A 16655-nucleotide genomic window follows, 5' to 3' on the forward strand; every position below is an offset into this window, starting at 1 on the left:
GTATCGGGTTCAAGTCCGGGCTCTGTCTGGGTCAATCAAGGACATTCAGAGACTTGTCCCGAAGCCACTCCTGCATTGTCTTGGCTGTGTGCTTAGGGTCATTGTCCTGTTGGAAGATGAACCTTCGTCCCAGTCTGAGGTCCTGAGCGCTCTGGAGCAGGTCTTCATCAAGGATCTCTCTGTACTTTGCTCCCTTCATCTTTCCTCGATCCTGACTAGTCTCCCAGTCCCTGCCACTGAAAAACATACCCACAGCATGATGCTGCCACCACCATGCTTCACCGTAGGGATGGTGCCAGGTTTCCTCCAGACGTGACGCTTGGCATTCAGGCCAAAGAGTTCAATCTTGGTTTCATCAGACCAGAGAATCTTGTTTCTCAACCATTCCTTCTGCTGACAAGCTTTATGGAGATGCTGATTTCATTTTCCAGCAGGACTTGGCACCTGCCCACACTGCCAAAGGTACCAATACCTGGTTCAAAGACCATGGGATTACTGTGCTTGATTGGCCAGCAAACTCGCCTGATCTGAACCCCATAGAGAATTTATGGGGTATTGTCAAGAGGAAGATGAGAGACACGAGACCCAACAATGCAGATGAGCTGAAGGCCGCTATCGAAGCAACCTGGGCTTCCATAACACCTCAGCAGTGCCACAAGCTGTTCGACTCCATGCCACGCCACATAGATGCAGTGATTCATGCAAAAGGAGCCCCAACCAAGTACTGACTGCATGTACAAGAACATACTTTTCAGAAGGCTGACATCTGTATTACATTTCCTTTTTTCACTGGACTTATGTCATATTCTAATTTTCTGAGATACTGGGGTTTTCATGAGCTGTAAACCGTAATCATCAAGATTAAAACAAATAGAGGCTTGAACTATTTCACGTTTTGTGTAATTAATCCACGATATATATGAGTTTCACTTTGTCAATTGAATTATTGAAATTACTTAACTTTTCCACAATATTCTAATTTATTGAGCTGCACCTGTATATAATGTGCAATATAAATATGTGCAAAAGGTGCATGAAGAGTGCAATAGACAAACATCAGTGTCATAGGGAACACCTATCCTCTGTAGCTCAGCTGGTAGAGCACGGCGCTTGTAACGCCAAGGTAGTGGGTTCGATCCCCGGGATCACCCATACATAAAAATGTATGAACGCATGACTGTAAGTCGCTTTGGATAAAAGCGTCTGCTAAATGGCATATTATTATTATTATTAATAGGTTAAACACAGACGATTACAATTAGAACGCAGCTTCTTTTTGGGGTCTTCTACTGTAGCTTTTTCACACCAATTCACTGGCCTCTGTTGAGAAAACATTTGCCCGTATGAGGAATGAATCCATAAGAATTATAAAATAATGTCTAAGTAGAGCTTGTCACATTGAATATGGCCTGAATATAACCTTTTCATTGTTGTTTATGCTTGATTGAAACTAATAACACATTTATAAAAAGATGTACAATTAAGGAGCAAAGTATTACTAATAGAAAATGATACAAAAATGAACCTTTTTGTTCTGCATCATCTGCGTTGGTAATTTGCGTTGGATGATGTCAAGGTTTTTCACTGGCCTCTGTTGAGAAAACATTTGCCCGTATGAGGAATGAATCCATAAGAATTATAAAATAATGTCTAAGTAGAGCTTGTCACATTGAATATGGCCTGAATATAACCTTTTCATTGTTGTTTATGCTTGATTGAAACTAATAACACATTTATAAAAATATGTACAATTAAGGAGCAAAGTATTACTAATAGAAAATGATACAAAAATGAACCTTTTTGTTCTGCATCATCTGCGTTGGTAATTTGCGTTGGATGATGTCAAGGTTTTTCAGAAATTCTTCTTCCATTGACTTCAGGAAACACTTATGTTCATCCTTTTTTTTCTGAATCTCATCACTGTCACGTTCAACTTTAGACCATTCTTCTGTTGTCTGAAAAAGTGGAGTTTAAACAGTTTTTACCTTGGTGGCCTGCCCTTTGTGGTTTAGCCGCTAAACCTCTACTTTCTAATAATTTCAATTGTCTCAAAACGTCCCTCTTGAAACTTCATTATAAGGTAGTTACATACATCGCTAAACAGTTTTGATCTTACCATGTCTGCAAAACACTGGCCACGGTAGAAGGTTTTGATTCCTGGGTACTTCAGCCCTGACTCAAACAGATCTTGCATACTATTTGCAACCAGATGAAGACACTCTGTCTCGTAAGCATACACTTTCCAGTCCTCACCTACCAAAATCAACAGTTGCCCACTCTCTGCCTCACACTCATCAAAATCATCTATTACACCAATCACTACCATCTTCACTTCCTCTTTAAGGTAGAATTTGCTCAACTCTTCAATTTCTTTCTTGTTTCCTTTGTAAACAGTGTTATCTTGGTGCCCGATCTTCAACTTGTACCCCTTTTTGTCGTCAAGTGAAATGCTTTCATTACAATGTGCTGTCACTTTGTCTGAAACACATCTAAGGCCACCACCTTGAAAACACAAAAGGGCAAGATTAGTACAAAATGTAATATATGTCATATGCATGTTATTTCACTTATCTACAACAAGAGCAATATCGTGACAATTTCTCAGAAGCCTGAACAACAAACATAATAGCAATCTCACTCCACAAATTCCAACCAAAAGCAGCTCATAGACTACGTTGACCCAGGCTGAAGAATGCTATAGCTCAAGTCTCATTAATCCTCAAGGACACACACTACATTGCCAAAAGTATGTGGACACCTGCTCGTCGAACATCTCATTCCAAAATCATGGGCATTAATATGGAGTTGGTCCCTCCTTTGCTGCTATAACAGCCTCCACTCTTCTGGGAAGGCTTTCCACTAGAAGTTGGAACATTGCTGCGGGGACTTGCTAGACCCATGGGGCGGCGCACAATTGGCCCAGCGTCGTCCAGGGTAGGGGAGGGAATGGCCGGCAGGGGATGTAGCTCAGTTGGTAGAGCATGGCGTTTGCAACGCCAGGGTAGTGGGTTCGATAAAATAATGTATGCGCTAACTGTAAGTCGCTCTGGATAAGAGCGTCTGCTAAATGACTAAAATGTAAATGTAAATGTAAGAGCATTAGTGAGGTCGGGTACTGATGCTGGGTGATTAGGCCTGGCTCAAAGTCGGAGTTCCAATTAATCCCAAAGGTGTTGAATGTGGTTGAGGTCAGGGCTCTATGCAGGCCAGTCAAGTTCTTCCACACCAATCTCGATAAATCATTTCTGTATGGACCTCGCTTTGTGCACGGGGGCATTGTCATGCTGAAACAGGAAAGGGCCTTCCCCAAACGGTTGCCTTAATGTTGGAAGCACAGAATCGTCTAGAATGACATTGTATGCTGTACCGTTAAGATTTCCCTTCACTGGAACTAAGGGGCCTAGCCCGAACAATGAAAAACAGCCCCAGACCATTATTCCTCCTCCACCAAACTTTACAGTTGGCATTATGCAGGTAGCGTTCTCCTGGCAGCTGCCAAACCCAGATTTGTCTGACAGACTGCCAGATGGTGAAGCATGATTCATCAGTCCAGAGAACACGTTTCCACTGCTCCAGAGTCCAATGGCGACGAGCTTTACACTACTCCAGCTGACGCTTGGCATTGTGCATGGTGTACTTAGGCTTGTGTGCGGCCGCTCGGCCATGGAAACCCATTTCATGAAGCTCCCAACGAACAGTTATTGTGCTGACGTTGCTTCCAGAGGCAGTTTGGAACTCGGTAGTGAGTGTTGCAACCGAGGACTGGCGATTTGTACGCTCTACGCGCTACAGCACTCAGCGGTCACGTTCTGTGAGCTTGTGTGACCTACCACACACCGGCTGAGCCGTTGTTGCTCCTAGATGTTTCCACTTCACAATAACAGCACTTACAGTTGACCGGGGCAGCTTTAGCAGGGCAGAAATTTGACGAACTGACTTGTTGGAAAAGTGGCATCATATGACGGTGCCACATTGAAAGTCACTGAGCTCTTCAGTACGGGCCATTCTACTGCCAATGTTTGTCTATGGAGATTGCATGGCAGTGTGCCTGATTTTATTCACCTGTCAGCAACAGGTGTGGCTGAAATAGCTGAATCCACTCATTTGAAGGTGTGTCCACATACATTGTGATGGGTGATTTGAAGGAGTCAGGCGCAGGAGGGTAAATCACAGAATACAGAGTTTTATTCCGGAATACAGAGTTACGCAGAAATGCGTCAAACAGTCCAGTGTGCAAAACAGGCGCACTCGAACAACTTGCATATTTGCACTTCTTATCATATTGTACTTGCACTTATTCTAGGCTATATGTATATACACTGCTCAAAAAAATAAAGGGAACACTTAAACAACACAATGTAATTCCAAGTCAATCACACTTCTGTGAAATCAAACTGTCCACTTACGAAGCAACACTGATTGACAATAAATGTCACATGCTGTTGTGCAAATGGAATAGACAACAGGTGGAAATTATAGGCAATTAGCAAGACACCCCCAATAAAGGACTGGTTTTGCAGGTGGTGACCACAGACCACTTCTCAGTTCCTATGCTTCCTGGCTGATGTTTTGGTCACTTTTGAATGCTGGCGGTGCTTTCACTCTAGTGGTAGCATGAGACGGAGTCTACAACCCACACAAGTGGCTCAGGTAGTGCAGCTCATCCAGGATGGAACTTCAATGCGAGCTGTGGCAAGAAGGTTTGCTGTGTCTGTCAGCGTAGTGTCCAGAGCATGGAGGCGCTACCAGGAGACAGGCCAGTACATCAGGAGACATGGAGGAGGCCGTAGGAGGGCAACAACCCAGCAGCAGGACTGCTACCTCCGCCTTTGTGCAAGGAGGAGCAGGAGGAGCACTGCCAGAGCCCTGCAAAATGACCTCCAGCAGGCCACAAATGTGCATGTGTCTGCTCAAACGGTCAGAAACAGACTCCATGAAGGTGGTATGAGGGCCCGACATCCACAGGTGGGGGTTGTGCTTACAGCCCAACACCGTGCAGGACGTTTGGCATTTGCCAGAGAACACCAAGATTGGCAAATTCGCCACTGGCGCCCTGTGCTCTTCACGGATGAAAGCAGGTTCACACTGAGCACATGTGACAGACATGACAGAGTCTGGAGACGGCGTGGAGAACGTTCTGCTGCCTGCAACATCCTCCAGCATGACCGGTTTGGCAGTGGGTCAGTCATGGTGTGGGGTGGCATTTCTTTGGGGGGCCGCACAGCCCTCCATGTGCTCGCCAGAGGTAGCCTGACTGCCATTAGGTACCGAGATGAGATCCTCAGACCCCTTGTGAGACCATATGCTGGTGCGGTTGGCCCTGGGTTCCTCCTAATGCAAGACAATGCTAGACCTCATGTGGCTGGAGTGTGTCAGCAGTTCCTGCAAGAGGAAGGCATTGATGCTATGGACTGGCCCGCCCGTTCCCCAGACCTGAATCCAATTGAGCACATCTGGGACATCATGTCTCGCTCCATCCACCAACGCCACGTTGCACCACAGACTGTCCAGGAGTTGGCGGATGCTTTAGTCCAGGTCTGGGAGGAGATCCCTCAGGAGACCATCCGCCACCTCATCAGGAGCATGCCCAGGCGTTGTAGGGAGGTCATACAGGCACGTGGAGGCCACACACACTACTGAGCCTCATTTTGACTTGTTTTAAGGACATTACATCAAAGTTGGATCAGCCTGTAGTGTGGTTTTCCACTTTAATTTTGAGGGTGACTCCAAATCCAGACCTCCATGGGTTGATACATTTGATTTCCATTGATAATTTTTGTGTGATTTTGTTGTCAGCACATTCAACTATGTAAAGAAAAAAGTATTTAATAAGATTATTTCATTCATTCAGATCTAGGATGTGTTATTTTAGTGTTCCCTTTATTTTTTTGAGCAGTGTACATACAGTGCCTTAGAAGGTATTCACACCCATTGACTTAATATTAATTTTATGTTTACCGTAAGTTTTAAAGTTCAGGAGTAAAAATGTGCTTAACAAATCACATACTAAGTTGCATGGACTCATTTTGTGCAATAATAGGGATTAACATGATTTTTGAATGACTACCCCATCTCTCTACCCCATACATACAGTTATCTGTAAGGTCCCTCAGTTGAGTATTGAATTTCAAGCACAGATTCAACCACAAAGAACAGGGAGGTTTTCCAATGCCTTCCAAAGAAGGTCACCAATTGGTAGATGGTGTATCAATACACCCAGTCACTATAAAAATACAGGAGTACTTCCTAACTCAGTTGCTGGAGAGGAAGGAACCCGCTCAGGGATTTCACCATGAGACCAATGGTGATTGTAAAACAGTTACAGAGTTTAATGGCTTTGATAGGAGAAAACTGAGGATTGATCAACAACATTGTAGTTACTCCACAATATGAACCTAAATGACAGATTGAAATGAAGGAAGCCTTTACAGAAAGCATTATGTTTGGGGCAAATCCAATACAACACATTACTGAGTACCACTCATATTTTCAAGTATGATGATGGCTGCATCATGTTATAGGTATGCTTGTCATCAGCAAGGACTAGTGAGTTTTTTTTAAATAAAATAAAACAGAATAGAGCTAAGCACAGGCAAAATAGTCGTAGAGAAAAACCTGGTTCTGTCTGCTTTCCAACAGACAATGGTACATAAAGTCACCTTTCAGCAGGACAATAACCCCCAAAAAACAAGGCCAAATCTATACTGCCGTTGCTTACCAATACGACATTGAATGTTCCTGAGTGGCCTAGTTACAGTTTTCACTTAAAACAGCTTGTAAATCTATGGAAAGACTTGAAAATGGCTGTCTAGCAATGATCAACAACCAACTTGACAGAGCTTGAAGAACTTTTAAAAGAATAATTGGCAAATATTGTGCAATCCAGGTGTACAAAGCTCTTTCATTACAGAGTATTTTGTGTAGATCGTTGACAAAAAATGACAATGAAATCCATTTGAATACCACTTTTTAACACAACAAACTGTGGAAAAAGTCAAGAGGTGTGAATACATTTTACATTTTAGTCATTTAGCAGATGCTCTTATCCAGAGCGACTTACATGAGCAATTAGGGTTAAGTGCCTTGCTCAAGGGCACATCGGCAGCTCTTAACCACTAAGCTACCTACCACTGTATGTTGTATCATATGGTTTTATGTTGTGTGTTTTTATAAAACAAATTTAAGCTTCACTCAAATTGCCCTTCGTGGGCAGTAAAGATGTACTGGTTAGGTCAAGAAGAAATATCCAGAGAAAATTCCAAGTGTGAAAACTATTGATCATTGGATAATGTTGGAACAATCTTTCTCTGAAGTATGAACAACAAACATCTTATGTGTAACTTATCACCTTTCACAATTACAAAGATCATTAGACTAAGATGGCTTTTGGTATGAATAGGCAGTACTACCTTCAGTCTGACATTGTAGGAAAGCATTCACAATAATCCCCCTTGTGCTGTTTGAGAGGAAAAAACAAATGATTAGACAATATGGAACAATAGCATTTTGTCATACAGTACCAGGCCAGCCATAAAAACACTTAATTGTAATGAAACTTAAAGCTACAATCTGGCATTCTATAAAATACAAATTATAAAAAGAAAAAGAAAATCGACCACCAAACACTTATTAGAAAAGCAACTGATGGATGGGGCTCGATTATCTATAAAAAATATTGCCTAGTCAGGACATTTTTACTGTTCCAGCTGGCTGATAGGCATTATTAGGTAGGTAATGTTAAGCGCAGCACAGATAATTTTCGACCAACCTTTACTTGGGGATACTTCCTCAATTTACGACATGGAAGGCAACACGTTTTCTAAAATTCCATGTGTAGTTTACATTTTACATTTACGTCATTTAGCAGACGCTCTTATCCAGAGCGACTTACAAATTGGTGCATTCACCTTATAACCACTTTACAATTATTATAATTATTATAATTATTATAATGATTATTTTTTTTATTTTTGGGGGGGGGGTAAGGAGGGGATTAGAAGGATTACTTTATCCTATCCCAGGAGTTCCTTAAAGAGGTGGGGTTTCAAATGTCTCCAGGGGGTTTGTTTGAATTTGTTTGAATTTTGAAAAAAAAACGACTTCTTCCAAATGCTGACCTCTGACGTTGCCTACTAAGGAAATTACCTTGATAAAAGCATTTTCGGCAGTTAAATGTAACAAAACAACATTTATAAAAAAAAAATTATTACTTTTTTTAAACACTACAATTTGTTTACAAACATGACAACTGTACTTCTAGTTCATGGTTGACACAGCTTGTTGGCCATTAGCTAAATCAGCGTTTCTCAATGAGTTCAAAGCATGTGAATGCATCCAAATGGTATTTATGACTTAACAACTGGTAATTTCCACTTTCCCACTTGGTTATGAATGCAGCATAATTTTTGACTACCCATCCACATCACTGAAGCCAAACGTCACGCCCACTTGGGTTTCTTCTCCACACTAATGTAAAGTATGGACCTATAGTCGGCTGGACACATGATATTTTTATCAATGCTTTGTTCTGATAAAAACTAGCTCATTGCATGGAGCCAGTTTCATAATATTACCATATGTCCCAGCTGCTTGCCGTAGTTTTGAAGTAATCGCGAAAAAACAGGCCTTATTTTAGGGCATTTTTACACCCTGCCAGTCCCTATTAGTTGTATTGAGCACCGTGGCACCAACTCGCCTTCTGAACGTTCTATTCCCAGCCTATTGTTCTGCATCACAATGCCAACTTCGCAATGGTTGGCAATGAGACCGGCCCGCGTTAACCCTATCTATAGGCTTACCTCAGGTAACTTTTTTAAATTATTATGATGATTATTATGATTATGAATATGATTATTATTATTATTATTTAGTTAATTATATTTAAAAATCTTTCTTAAGATGGGTAACATTATCTGCCAAAGTCACACCCCCTTAAAACGCCAATCAGCAGTTGAAACAATAACAAAGTGGACTCCCGACACTGTTTTGGGATAGGGCTGGAGAAATGTAACCACTAAAATGTTTATACAGTTATTTTATTTAGCAAACATTCTTATCCAGAGCGACTTACAGGAACAATTAGGTTAAGTGCCTTGCTCAAGGGCATATCGACAGAATCGGCTCGGGGATTCGAACCAGCGACCTTTGGGTTACTGGTCCAACGCTCTTAACCGCTAGGAAAGTTATGGATGGAAGGACTGACCATCCATGGTACAAAAAGTATAGTTTTAACCATGTTTTGAGGCTATACAGTGTTTTTTTTTAACAAGTAAGCTGAATAACTCAAAATGGATGTATTTTGATGTTTTGAAGTTCTACACCATTTCATTCAGGATAACCTATTATTTCTAATGATGTTACGTTAAATGTAAGTAGCATAGTTTGCTGGTAGTGAAAACTTCTACTTATGGAACTCTGAGGTCATCCCATTGCGGTCCTCTGTAGCTCAGCTGGTAGAGCACGGCACTTGTAAAGGCAAGGTAGTGGGTTCGATCCCCGGAACCACCCATAAACACAAAAAAATGTATGCACGCATGACTAAGTCGCTTTGGATAAAAGCGTCTGCTAAATGGCATGTTATTATTGTTTCCTATAGGGTATATTTTGATTTTGAAGTCGGACACCATTTTAATCAGGAGAATGTCCTCTTTGTAGTGATTTAAGGTTGGGCAGCGAGCTCTGCTGTCATCAAACGCTAGCCTTTCAAATGTCAGAAATTACACATTACTGTTGGAACTCTGAGGATGGCCATTGTTTCCCTATGGGGAAATTCTACACGGACATGTCTGTCTATTTCGCCAAATATCTCACAATGTGTATGTTTAGATATTTTCAGGTCGGACACCATTTTCATTAGGAGAATCTCTTCTTTGTAATTATGTAAATCTGGGCAGCGAGCTCGGTTGTCATTGATCACTAGACCAGAAATAGAAGTTCTAATTTTTTCCCTACTTCCTCATTACGCAGATTACTTTCTACACAAGTTGTTCTTTTTCAGTTTCGTCCTAAAAACAGATTGTAGTGGTAAAATAAAAAAAGGGATACATATTTTGATGCCATTTAGGGGAAGTGGAATTCTAAGCATCACTCCAGTCAGAAGAGGCTCAGCAAAGGTTCGTTTCAATTTATTTGCTGTGACCTCGCGCTAGTGTTCCAGCTTAGCCAACGTTATTTGGCAGTTTTTCAGCTTTGGGTGAATTTTGACTCGTTCTATTGTCCAGCATACCGATAGATAAAATCAGCGGAATTAAATTCAGGCAACCAGACTGTAGCTTTACATTTTAAAATACTGGCAACATCAAATGTCCCTTTACCTCATTATGTATGTGTTGTCAACAGCCGATGTGTACTGTAGCATAAAACAAACATGCAAATACGGATAAACATATTATGTTGTCATGACATACCAATTTGTCTTGAAGGAACAGAGGGGTGTACTACAAAGCAGACTACAAAGCAGGATCAATTAGTTACCCAGCTAACTTTAGTAAACAACCAGAAATAACTACAGATTTTATGGTTAATGTGTTTTTGGTTGTTGAGTCAATTATATCATTCCCACTTCAAGGTTATCTTTAAATTATCCAGTAAATTATTTGAGTTGGGAACTAACTAGTAGGCTAGTCAACACTAGTTCCATTTCAATAAATGTTCTTTTTTTCTACGTTGTCAAATGAGACATCGTTTTGTGACTCACCTGTTCAGTCTGACAGAAAAGGGTCTTCCTCTTGAATACAAACATTGATCTGCGTCCTCCAACCAAAGGACCTTTTATTTTATACCCCTGAAATTCCTACCTGCTGAATGTTTCCCTTCCCTTTTTGCTGCTCCTCCTCGCCAGGGCCGGTCGTTGCCGTTCTGAGACCCAAAACTAGAATAGTCCCTGCAGTGGCGATTTTAGCATGTAAATCTTGGTGGGACAAACAAATGTTTTATGCATGCCAGCAAAGCCACAACACAACACTGAATAATACATTAATTGCACTATAACGGTGACAAATGGTGCCCATAAACTGTTAGGGCCTACATAAAGCTGTCCCAACAGCAGAGCTTTCTTTTCAGCACCATGGAGTGAATCCTTACCACCACTACACCTGGCTATCAGCGGAGCCTTGTCTGGCAGCAAAACAGTTCATTCAGCCTCATTTACCGCTGTAGTGTATTAAGATTATGACTTTGTTAATGGTTTTAAGTGGAACTTGAGAGGATGTTTATTTAGTGTCAAAGGGAATGGTTTTTAGTGTGACGCCACATAGGACAGAGGTCTGTGTGTTGTAGACAGGGGATTGGACAGTAGAGGGAGCCATTTTGTAGTGACACCCCTGTTCGTTGGAGACAGGTGATTGGACAGTAGAGGGAGCAGCCCATATTTTGGGGAAGATTATAAGTATAGGCTAGAGACAAAAACGGCAGAGCGGCCATTGCAATTTGGGAAACGCTGCTCTCCGGGGGGGATCATGACACCCGTAAACTTATGCTGAAATCTTGTGATATGAATAAACCTTATGATCAAAGTTCAGTATGAGCGGACTCCTTTGTTACAGCAATAACTAGCGACTTTAACTCGACACTACACCGCCTTTAAAAAAAAAACTGCTGATATGGCTGACTTGTTTAAACAAATGTGACTTGTTTCAGGAAACTAGGCGTATGTCACGCGTCCCTACTTCACGGGAGATCCATTTGAACGTAAACTTTTTTTAAAAATCAAAATGCATTTTTTGGCAGAAATGCCCTCTGGAACATGTGAACTTTAATGTTTCTTAATAACAACGTGTATGTCATCTGTAAATAACAATACAATTATTAAATTATGAGCCTAGTTGGTTTAGCCACGGGAAAAAAATATTTTCTTTATCTAATTTTAATGTAATATGTTGTACTCATCTATACTAGTCATTGTTTAATGGCTCCTTCCATTCCCTTTCTTCTGCAGTTGGTATGGCTGTAACATGTACAGGGTTTAGTGCACTTTCCCAAGGAATAACTACTTCACCAACCCTTCCCCCTGAAAATGTCGCACTAAGTACAACATCAAATTGTTTATCTAAGTCTTGGGCTGTTATCCTTATGTCTATGATCCACCTGTCTTTTTCTTTTATTATCTTAAGGTCACAGTTACCCCATGTGATTTTCCCATAATCCTTGTGCTGGTTCCTCCCACACCAATAACCAGTTGACCCTCGTACTTTAATAGCGATCCCTTTCTGTATTTTAGTTATGGTTCCTGCCTGTGCAGGAATATACATTTTAATCCTGTCTGTTTCTCTTCTCTATCATGTTCTTTTGCTCTTTACTATTGTCAGTATGCTATTCCCTTTATTCTCAGGAGAACTACTCAAGGGCAGAGAAATCAATGATGGGGATATCTGGTGCGTCTTGGATGTATGAAATATCTTGAAGATCTAGAAGGTCTCGAAAGTCTCGAAGGTATCGAAGGTCTGCCCCTCCGCCGAGGGAATCAGCAAGAACAAGTAGCTCATCAGTAATTGCCATCCTCCCCCATCTCCTGATTCTTGCCAGCTCCAGCATCCTCAGCTCTCTCATCTCTAAGTCATCGGTTCCCTCGTGGTACTCTGGTACAATGGTTTAGATGATACCAGGTCACGCTCCCCTCTATCTGTACAGCTGTTGGTGTAACCTGGATGACGATGTATGGTCACTTTAGCTGTTAACCTTCTTCCGTCACTAGGGTCTCCGGATCAGCCAGAGTCCCTCTCAATCTATCGACATCGGTCTGCGAAGAGTGTCCTTCTACCAGCCTACCCATAGGGAAGCTCGGAGTTACTGCTGCAAAGACACACAAACACAGACAAACACAAAAGACAACAATGCTACCCAATGGCGGGGCCGTCTTCCTCTCCTGGGGTTGGAACACTCCTATAGTGGGAAAGATGGATCTAAGTATCTGTCTCTGCCACTTTTACCATCATTGAGGTAGCCAACAACACCTGGTACGGGCCCCTCAACATAGGGTCTTTCCAGCTCTTTCTTCTGTAGTCTTTTACCGTCACATAATCTCCAGGGTGCAGAAAATGCTCAGATTCTCCTACTCAGTTGGGCAAAGTTACCTTCACCCATGGGAAGAAAGTCTTAAGAACATTGTTAGGTTAGGTGAGGCACAGTATGCTACTTACAGTGGGTGAAAAAAGTATTTAGTCAGCCACCAATTGTGCAAGTTCTCCCACTTAAAAAGATGAGAGAGGCCTGTAATTTTCATCATAGGTACACGTCAACTATGACAGACAAAATTAGATTTTTTTTCTCCAGAAAATCACATTTTAGGATTTTTTATGAATTTATTTGCAAATTATGGTGGAAAATAAGTATTTGGTCAATAACAAAAGTTTCTCAATACTTTGTTATATAACCCTTTGTTGGCAATGACACAGGTCAAACGTTTTCTGTAAGTCTTCACAAGGTTTTCACACACTGTTGCTGGTATTTTGGCCCATTCTTCCATGCAGATCTCCTCTAGAGCAGTGATGTTTTGGGGCTGTCGCTGGGCAACACAGACTTTCAACTCCCTCCAAAGATTTTCTATGGGGTTGAGATCTGGAGACTGGCTAGGCCACTCCAGGACCTTGAAATGCTTCTTACGAAGCCACTCCTTCGTTGCCCGGGCAGTGTGTTTGGGATCATTGTCATGCTGAAAGACCCAGCCACGTTTCATCTTCAATGCCCTTGCTGATGGAAGGAGGTTTTCACTCAAAATCTCACGATACATGGCCCCATTCATTCTTTCCTTTACACGGATCAGTCGTCCTGGTCCCTTTGCAGAAAAACAGCCCCAAAGCATGATGTTTCCACCCCCATGCTTCACAGTAGGTATGGTGTTCTTTGGATGCAACTCAGCATTCTTTGTCCTCCAAACACGACGAGTTGAGTTTTTACCAAAAAGTTATATTTTCGTTTCATCTGACCATATGACATTCTCCCAATCCTCTTCTGGATCATCCAAATGCACTCTAGCAAACTTCAGACGGGCCTGGACATGTACTGGCTTAAGCAGGGGGACACGTCTGGCACTGCAGGATTTGAGTCCCTGGCGGCATAGTGTGTTACTGATGGTAGGCTTTGTTACTTTGGTCCCAGCTCTCTGCAGGTCATTCACTAGGTCGCCCCGTGTGGTTCTGGAATTTTTGCTCACCGTTCTTGTGATAATTTTGACCCCACAGGGTGAGATCTTGCGTGGAGCCCCAGATCGAGGGAGATTATCAGTGGTTTTGTATGTCTTCCATTTCCTAATAATTGCTCCCACAGTTGATTTCTTCAAACCAAGCTGCTTACCTATTGCAGATTCAGTCTTCCCAGCCTGGTGCAGGTCTACAATTTTGTTTCTGGTGTCCTTTGACAGCTCTTTGGTCTTGGCCATAGTGGAATTTGGAGTGTGACTGTTTGAGGTTGTGGACATGTGTCTTTTATACTGATAACAAGTTCAAACAGGTGCCATTAATACAGGTAACGAGTGGAGGACAGAGGAGCCTCTTAAAGAAGAAGTTACAGGTCTATGAGAGCCAGAAATCTTGCTTGTTTGTAGGTGACCAAATACTTATTTTCCACCATAATTTGCAAATAAATTCATTAAAAATCCTACAATGTGATTTTCTGGATTTTTTTTTCTCAATTTGTCTGTCATAGTTGACGTGCACCTATGATGAAAAGTACAGGCCTCTCTCATCTTTTTAAATGGGAGAACTTGCACAATTGGTGGCTGACTAAATACTTTTTTCCCCCACTGTATATCCTCTCTTCTGTCAGGAGAAGCCTTGAGATTCTGAAGCGCACCTCCTTATAGCTTGTTGCAGTCCACTCGTTTCATAGACAGGCCACTCTACTCCCTGCCTCCTACCACAATTATACTTTCACATGAAACATTTAACCTAACCAATAACACATTAATTAATACTGCTCACATACTTAATACAATTTGCATATTTTACCACAAAAAAAAACATTAAAACCCCTGTAACCACAAAAACATTAAATCCCATGTAAACCATAAAAAATTAAATCCCATGTAAACCACAAAAACATTAAATCCCATGTAACCAATACTTCCCCCCTTTGGACACATGCATCACATCGTGATTAATGTGTTCAAAAAACAAAACAACAACAATATTGCCTGTTAAACCAAAATAATAACTTAACTTAAAATTATAACTTTAATAATATCTTAACCTAATTGTATCCTCATAACATTATTCATGGTATATCCCTCATTCAGGATTAACTCTCTCACTTCATCCTTTTTCTGTTCGGAATGATATATAGGATTATTGCCAAATTATAAACTTCTTCATAATTATCAATATTATAAATGACCCATAACTCTATAAATTACCTTAAACTCATCATCCTATGTCACTCGGTTTTCCAGTGCGGGTGATCAAATCACACTAGAAAATCAGGACAAAGGTCAGAGGTCATTCAACCCTTTTAAATAAATGTTTCATTCTAGAGTAGACTAATCATTAACAACCGTCAAAACATTTCATAAATGTTGTATCCTATGTGTACAGTAAGTCCTTAGTACAGCTCTTTTCAAAAGAAATCACACATTTACTTATCACTCAGTAAATAAAAGCCCAACATACATGTGTTTGCCCCCTTAAGACATACAGTGAGGGAAAAAAGTATTTGATCCCCTGCTGATTTTGTACGTTTGCCCACTGACAAAGAAATGATCAGTCTATAATTGTAATGGTAGGTTTATTTGAACAGTGAGAGACAGAATAACAACAACAAAATCCAGAAAAACGCATGTCAAAAATGTTATAAATTGATTAGCATTTTAATGAGGGAAATAAGTATTTGACCCCCTCTCAATCAGAAAAATGTCTGGCTCCCAGGTGTCTTTTATACAGGTAACGAGCTGAGATTAGGAGCACACTCTTAAAGGGAGTGCTCCTAATCTCAGCTTGTTAACTGTATAAAAGACACCTGTCCACAGAAGCAATCAATCAATCAGATTCCAAACTCTCCACCATGGCCAAGACCAAAGAGCTCTCCAAGGATGTCAGGGACAAGATTGTAGACCTACACAAGGCTGGAATGGGCTACAAGACCATCGCCAAGCAACTTGGTGAGAAGGTGACAACAGTTGGTGCGATTATTCACATAATGGAGGAATCAGCCCAGAACTACACGGGAGGATCTTGTCAATGATCTCAAGGCAAACATGGAGGTGGAAACATTATGCTTTGGGGGTGTTTTTCTGCTAAGGGGACAGGACAACTTCACCGCATCAAAGGGTCGATGGACGGGGCCATGTACCGTCAAATCTTGGGTGAGAACCTCCTTCCCTCAGCCAGGGCATTGAAAATGGGTTGTGGATGGGTATTCCAGCATGACAATGACCCAATACACACGGCCAAGGCAACAAAGGAGTGGCTCAAGAAGAAGCACGTTAAGGTCCTGGAGTGGCCTAGCCATTCTCCAGACCTTAATCCCATAGAAAATCTGTGGAGGGAGCTGAAGGTTTGAGTTGCCAAACGTCAGCCTCGAAACCTTAATGACTTGGAGAAGATCCGCAAAGAGGAGTGGGACAAAATTCCTCCTGAGATGTGTGCAAACCTGGTGGCCAACTACAAGAAACGTCTGACCTCTGTGATTGCCAACAAGGGTTTTGCCACCAAGTACTAAGTCATGTT

The 16655-nt window shown here is 41.5% G+C and overlaps 1 protein-coding gene across 1 annotated transcript; it reads right to left on the reverse strand.

Moving 5' to 3' along the window:
- Positions 1-1193: 1193 nt before the first annotated feature.
- On the reverse strand, positions 1194-10827 carry LOC121572550. Its single transcript, XM_041884600.2, has 7 exons — positions 10697-10827; positions 10314-10348; positions 7410-7456; positions 2117-2502; positions 1797-1955; positions 1526-1591; positions 1194-1320 (listed from the first exon to the last, which is right to left on the reverse strand). The coding sequence occupies exons 1-7, from the start codon at positions 10739-10741 to the stop codon at positions 1231-1233; spliced, it is 828 nt and encodes a 275-aa protein (XP_041740534.2). The 5' UTR covers positions 10742-10827; the 3' UTR covers positions 1194-1230.
- Between the last annotated feature and the right edge of the window lie 5828 nt (positions 10828-16655).

This window comes from Coregonus clupeaformis, chromosome 8 (genome assembly GCF_020615455.1).
Source record: "Coregonus clupeaformis isolate EN_2021a chromosome 8, ASM2061545v1, whole genome shotgun sequence".
NCBI lineage: Eukaryota > Metazoa > Chordata > Actinopteri > Salmoniformes > Salmonidae > Coregonus > Coregonus clupeaformis.

What these genes read in the sequence shown, in the direction of transcription:
- LOC121572550 (XM_041884600.2), bottom strand. Translation starts at nt 10,741, where the DNA reads ATGTTTGTATTCAAGAGGAAGACCCTTTTCTGTCAGACTGAACAG. An exon ending in CCTACAATGTCAGACTGAAG is followed by an intron (nt 2,503 to 7,409) that starts GTAGTACTGCCT and finishes TGTGTTTTCAAG; the next exon opens with GTGGTGGCCTTAGATGTGTT. An exon ending in AGATGATGCAGAACAAAAAG is followed by an intron (nt 1,592 to 1,796) that starts GTTCATTTTTGT and finishes TTTTCTCAACAG; the next exon opens with AGGCCAGTGAAAAACCTTGA.